This window comes from Amphimedon queenslandica, unplaced genomic scaffold, assembly GCF_000090795.2.
Source record: "Amphimedon queenslandica unplaced genomic scaffold, v1.1 AMPQUscaffold_13485, whole genome shotgun sequence".
Lineage (NCBI taxonomy): Eukaryota > Metazoa > Porifera > Demospongiae > Haplosclerida > Niphatidae > Amphimedon > Amphimedon queenslandica.
Genome location: NW_003546279.1, coordinates 114,094 through 120,300, shown reverse-complemented (window position 1 = coordinate 120,300; position 6,207 = coordinate 114,094). Strand labels below are relative to the sequence as shown.

At 33.3% G+C, this 6,207-nt stretch overlaps 2 protein-coding genes across 2 annotated transcripts in view; both read left to right on the top strand.

Moving 5' to 3' along the window:
- Positions 1 to 6,205, top strand: part of LOC105311909 (poly [ADP-ribose] polymerase 8-like) — a gene marked incomplete at its 3' end in the record, with an annotated part of 22,673 nt that extends 16,468 nt beyond the window's left edge. Inside the window, exons 12-15 of the mRNA XM_011404130.2 lie at positions 5,534 to 5,578; positions 5,666 to 5,758; positions 5,865 to 5,957; positions 6,107 to 6,205. Coding sequence (XP_011402432.2) covers positions 5,534 to 5,578; positions 5,666 to 5,758; positions 5,865 to 5,957; positions 6,107 to 6,205 — 330 coding nt within the window. The remainder of the gene's footprint in view (positions 1 to 5,533; positions 5,579 to 5,665; positions 5,759 to 5,864; positions 5,958 to 6,106) is intronic.
- Positions 32 to 2,522, top strand: LOC100635643 (poly [ADP-ribose] polymerase 6-like). Its single transcript, XM_019993906.1, has 6 exons — positions 32 to 143; positions 191 to 303; positions 1,419 to 1,491; positions 1,575 to 1,679; positions 1,766 to 1,835; positions 2,135 to 2,522. Exons 1-6 carry the CDS (start codon positions 126 to 128, stop codon positions 2,359 to 2,361), a joined length of 606 nt encoding a protein of 201 aa, XP_019849465.1. The 5' UTR covers positions 32 to 125; the 3' UTR covers positions 2,362 to 2,522.
- Positions 6,206 to 6,207: the final 2 nt, after the last annotated feature.

Below are 6,207 nucleotides of genomic sequence, written 5' to 3'. Positions count from 1 at the left end.
ATGGTAACCTCATTCATTATATTATACTCTACTACTGTACATTGTCTACTGTACAATAATGAATATTGATTAAATACTGTATTGTATTCAATAGGATAGTAGCAACTAACAGAGCTTATATTGTAATGCTTCCTGAGGACAGGGTAAGTATATTATTTATTTATTTATTCATTTATTTATTTATTTCTAGCAATTAAAGTCAATGGACACTAAGTATCAGTTCCTATTGATCAGTAGTCCACCAGCTAAAGAGATGGCTTTCCAACAAGCTAAACTTAAACACGGGAGCACATTTGCATTTCAGTAAGTCAATGGATTGAGTGGAATGTATACTCTGATACGTATTGGCATCCTTATGCTGTGTAGAAAGTTTAAGTTGATTCCGACTTTAAACTTTTGAGTTACGGCCATTTTTAAAAATTGGCCAAAATCTGAAAAATCACTGTACTATAGCCCATTTAAATTGGGTCATCACTCTCAAATCTCATTGAAAAAGATACGGTAATTTACACAAAGGAGCATAATAATAATACATTAGCCTAATAATAAAATAACAGAAGAACTAAACGCATAGTACAATAGTAATAATAATAATATGATAATAATAATAATAGTGGTACTATAGCCCATGGTTTTTTCCAAAAAATGGCTCCAAAATCACACCCAATTTTTCCAATACATATTGACGTCCTTATTCTGTGTAGAAAGTTTGAGCTAATTCCAACTTTAAATTTTTGAGTTATGACCATTTTTAAAAAACAGCCAAAATCTGAAAAAATCACTGTACTATAGCTCATGGTTTTTTCTAAAAAAATGGCTCCAAAATCACACCTAATTTTTCTTAAATTTTCCAATACATATTGATGTCCTTATGCTGTGTAGAAAGTTTAAGCTGATTTCGACTTTAAATTTTTGAGTTATGACCATTTTAAAAAATCAGCCAAAATCTGAAAAAATCACTGTACTATAGCTCATGGTTTTTTTCTAAAAAAATGGCTCCAAAATCACACCTAATTTTTTTTTAATTTTCCGTTACATATTGACGTCCCTATGCTGTATAGAAAGTTTGAGCTGATTCCGACATTAAATTTTTGAGTTATGGCCATTTTTAAAATTGGCCAAAATATGAAAAGAATCACTGTACTATAATAGCCCATGGTTTTTTCAAAAAATGGTTCTGAATCACACCCAATTTTTATTACATTTTCTGATACATATTGACGTCCTTATGCTGTGTAGAAAGTTTGAGCTGATTCCAACTTTAAATTTTTGAGTGACGGCCATTTTTAAAAATTGGCCAAAATCTAAAAAATCCGTACAGGGATTTTTCCAAAAAATGGCTCTGAAATGACCCCCAATTTTTATTAGATACATATTGATGTCCTTATGCTATAATAGCAATCCTTTCTTCTCTACAGTGGGTCTAGTATAGAAAACTGGCACTCTATCATGAGGAAAGGATTAATAAATGCATCAGGAACTAAATACCAGGTACAATGTATGTGTATTGTTAAATAGACATGTTTATTTTCTATTTTATTAAATTATTATTTATTTGATTTATATTTTACTAGCTCAATGGTGCTGCCTATGGTAGTGGTATATACCTCAGTCCTCATGCAATGACTTCATTTGGATACAGTAACAGATATTATTATGATCCATCATCACAGAAAAAAGTAAAAAGAGAAAAAGAGAGAGACAGAAAAAGCATGTAGAAGAGATATTTATACACACAAAGAGTAAAGGTGAGGTATTACTGTAGGGTAGCAGTGGTAAGCAGTTGGAGACACTAGCAGGAAAGCTCAACATTACATGTATTGCACTGTGTGAAGGTAAATCAGTCAATATAGTGTATTAATTCTGTCAGCTAATTTATAAGAATAATGTACCCATTCATTTTAAATCAACATATAATTCATTTTAATCAGTTTTAATTTATTTAAAATTAATTTTCATTCATTTTAAATTAAATTAAATTTATATTTAGAACTGTTTTTGTATTCTAAAATGAATGTATAATGCAAAAATAAAGTTTTTAAAGCAATTTTTTATACTCAAGAGTATTTTTGCATGCATCTTTGTATGTACATATCTATGTGTTATTGACTTCTTCTTTATTGTCCATTGCTAGTTGTCACAAGTAAAGAATTAAGGAGAAGTGGTGACATATGGGTCTGCTCCAATAGTGAACACGTAGTCACAAGATTCTTCTTTGTATATGACACTAACTCTGCTACCAGTGAAGCCTCTTCTCTTCACACTGAGACTAATAGAGCATTCAAACAAGAGATTATGCATGCAGTGGCTTTAGCTAAAAAAATGAAGTTAGATAATTCTACTGCTTCGAAAACTAAATAGTATTGTAAAATTAATGATTTTTATTGTGTTTGTGGTGTACAAACATCATTTATATTATTATGTTTTTTACAATTTATATGATTAACTGATTACATGTATATTTTTGTTGCTGTGAATTTATCATCATTATTTACGGTGAATTTTTTGCTCGTTCTCACTCAGTTGTTTATTAATAGTTTAGCTTTTAAAATTAATTCCGAGCCCTCCCCCATCCATCATCAGTGAGACAAGCTCTTGTAATGTGTGGGGAGAAGATAGAGAGAGCCTTTCACCTACTGACCACTGGAGAACTGATTGATGAAGAGGAGGAGGAGGAGGGGAAGGGACTGGAGGAAGAGGTGGTCAAAGAAAAGGAAGAGAAGCCAGTGTATGTACTATGTTTATTATTTAATTATGGTTTGTGGTTTTTGGTTTTTATAGTTCTTTTAGGAGACAGGATTCACAAGGAGCAAGAGCTACTGTGTCGTTGCATCACAGTATTGAGGTATGGCATCTATATAATACCTACACATCTTAAAGATGTACATGTATGTCTATTTGTGTTAAATGGTTAAATACTAAAATTTAAGTTAATAAATAATGAACACAAGGCTTAGTAACTAGATCATAATTTAAACATACAATAGCCTCAGAATAAATTGCTATCCATCATATAGAATAAGGAAAATTCAGTATAAGTACAACTGCACAGATGTGTGTGTGTGTGTGCATTATTGAAATACTAATATCAACATACAGACTAAGTAGAAAGAAAGTCACAGACCGTTTTAACTTCTTTGCCAGTCACACGATAGTGAGCTTTTGCTTGTATCTCTGTACCACTGAAATCCATTGTGACATCAACTTTACGATCTTCACGAGGCAAATTGTCAGGATTAGGAATATCTATGACAAGTTGACCAATTGCAGTAACAATTAGTTTTTTATTCTCATCTGTGGTATACTGAATTCCAAGCCGAGGTGTTGAAAAGATGGTGATCTTCATTATAGTATTACCTGAATATCTTGGAATTTGTGTTGTAGTGATTACCTCATTGGCTTTTACTAATTCACCTTCCTCTAGAAATACACAGAATATGTGTGCACAACAGTACTGTTTACTGTCTTCTTCATAATACTTATAAGCTTCATTATGCTTTTTAGGATCAAATATCATTCCAGTTCCTATTCCATAAGTGGCATCAACTCGTCTTGCTTTGAATTTCTCAGGATTCTTACGCCACATAGCAGCTCCAGTAGCAACAGCTAATTGAGGAGTAAGAGGTACTAACACAAAGCAGGTCTCTTTTTGACCTTTAGACTGATAGTAACTTTCTATAGCAGTCTTGACCTTTTCATGAACATACTTGCATCCTCCAAAAGCACCAACCAGGTAAAATGTGTTTGGGCAGTTGTCAATTTTATCAATAGCTGACTGTGTGCAATCAATAATGCCTTGAATAACTGGACCAAACAGCTTAGACTCTGTGGCACTTTTATCAATACGAAGTGTGTCATTTTCATCTGGATCATAGTCTGTACCACTCACTTTTTCTACTCCTTCGATAAGAGCTTCTTCGTAGAATTTGACAAAGTTTCGTGGAAGTTCTATTGCAATTTCTTCCATTTTTCTTTGGCCAAATAGCACCTTTTGTTTTTCAAATTCACTGTACACAATTTTATTAAGCGTAGCTTGATTTTTGGTGAGATCTCCTAAAGCAATAAATTTTTTGAAGCCAGGATCATTAACAATTTCTTGAAGTAGTTTAGAGAACTCTTCATTTACCTGTGTACCACCCCATGCATTGCCAGTAGGTACATTCTGGACTACAATACCTCCATCTACTTCAATGTGAGCAGTGATATCTATTGTACCCCCTCCAGCATCAATTACCATATACTCTGTAGGATGACTGATAGCTGCTAATGATGGTTGGCGTTTGATCTGCTCTACTACTGTTTCCTGACTATAAAGAGCTGCTGCTTCAGGCTCTAATGCTAGTGATAGCTTGTCAGGATTAACTTCATCTGGTATTGGTAAAGGATTGCTTGATATAGGAGTAAACTCACTGATACCACCAGACTCTATTAGCAAACCAGCCTATGCAATAATAAAAATAAGATTTGAACTTTCATTACTAACCATATATGCAGCTTCTCTCATCATTCCTTTTCCTCGAGCATCCCATATAGCAGGTACAGTAATGACCCAATCAAAATCTGTTGTCTTTAATGGTGCAACACCACGAGAGAGATGATCTATCAACTGGTCCTTCAAGTACTGCAGTATGAAGGCAATGACTTCAATCAGATAAAACTTCTCACCAGAAAATGAATCAGCTAGTGTCTGTCTGTCAAGATCCTGCAAGAATAAGTAAATTAAATCTTCATGTACTGTTGATCTACCATAATTATAACTTACATTTTCTCTTTTTAATATCATTTTAATTCTTTCAAAATAGATATTCTCTTGATCATAGTTTTCAGCTTTTTTCATTGTTGTAAACTGAGATCTAGCTGTATTCCCAAAAGCTGTCACTGATATAACTTTCCCTTCTCTCTTGAACAGGACAGCATTGGTATCTCTTGCTGCTTTCTCTTGAATATCAAGAATGAGTGTATTGACATTATCATATCCTTTGGTAGTGTAAGCCAGTGAAACTGATGTAGTACCAAAGTCAATAGCAGCAATGTTTCCTTCAGTAACCCGATAGTTAGCATCTTTACGAGGAACCTTTCTAGCTCTGCTAAATGGAGGCTTGTAGTCCTTTGGACGCAACTGCTTTTGAACTAATGGAAAGGTTTGAGATCCAATAACAAGAACTTCATCAGCAGCTGATGCCATTTTAGATTTCACTCCACTCTTGACAGTCTCTGTATGCCTAGATATAATAGTTTGATAACAATGACCCTTTGTCCTTTGAATAGTTATGATTGGTTTGCATATAGTGCAGTTCCTGGAATACAGTTCTTGGGATTGTATGGTTTGTATAGTGCAGTTCCTGGAATTGTGGAACATTATTTAATTAGTTCTATACCACAGCAGCTCTTGGAATTGTTATCATTACAAAGGTTATGCATGTAACATATGACTAGTATAGGCATCAATATATTTTCATTTATCCTTTTGAAAATTATTTAATGTCTATGTGGTGTACTATTGTAATAACACATCTTCTTTTAATCATTATAGGATGTTAAAATACAGCCAAGTCTTGAAAATGGATTCCTTTGTCAGGTAAAATTAACCGCTAAATACCCTATAATATAGCTTTTATGCTTTTTGCATTATCAATGTTAACTTGTGGTATATATATTCCTTTAGATAATGAAGTACACTTTGAACAGGATCCCATCATTGAATGAGTTTTGTGTTATCTGTGATGAGAGACATGTACTGGAGACAGGACTACTAAGAGTAATCATATAATCAATAATGACACACATGCATTATTTATTGAACTGTATTCCATTCCATTACATTCTTCTTTTCTCTCTTTCTTTTCTTTCTTTATTCTCTATAGCCGTGTGTATGTACAAGAGAGTTGTGTGTCTTTGCTTTCCAAACACTAGGAGTAATGGCTGATGCTGCTGAATCAGTAGCAACTGATGCCAGTGTAAGAACTAACATACAATAACACATTAACTAACACTATTCACCATATGTACATATACACTATGAAAATAAGTTATTCAACATGCAAAAACACTATAATTCTGTGTATCAGATAAGTGTACATGCACATTTATATTATTACTTTTTTAGGTTGTTGACCTGTTAATTGCAATGTGTAATGCTGCTACCAACAGCAGTAGAGCCTCACTCATTCTTGATCCATTCCCATCTATTGTTGATCCATCCAATCC

Excerpts from the sequence above, each read along its gene's own strand:
- LOC100635643 (XM_019993906.1), top strand. Across the intron at positions 304-1,418 it reads GGGAGCACATTTGCATTTCA|TGGGTCTAGTATAGAAAACT; the intron begins GTAAGTCAATGG and ends TCTTCTCTACAG. Across the intron at positions 1,680-1,765 it reads ATCCATCATCACAGAAAAAA|GGTAGCAGTGGTAAGCAGTT; the intron begins GTAAAAAGAGAA and ends GTATTACTGTAG.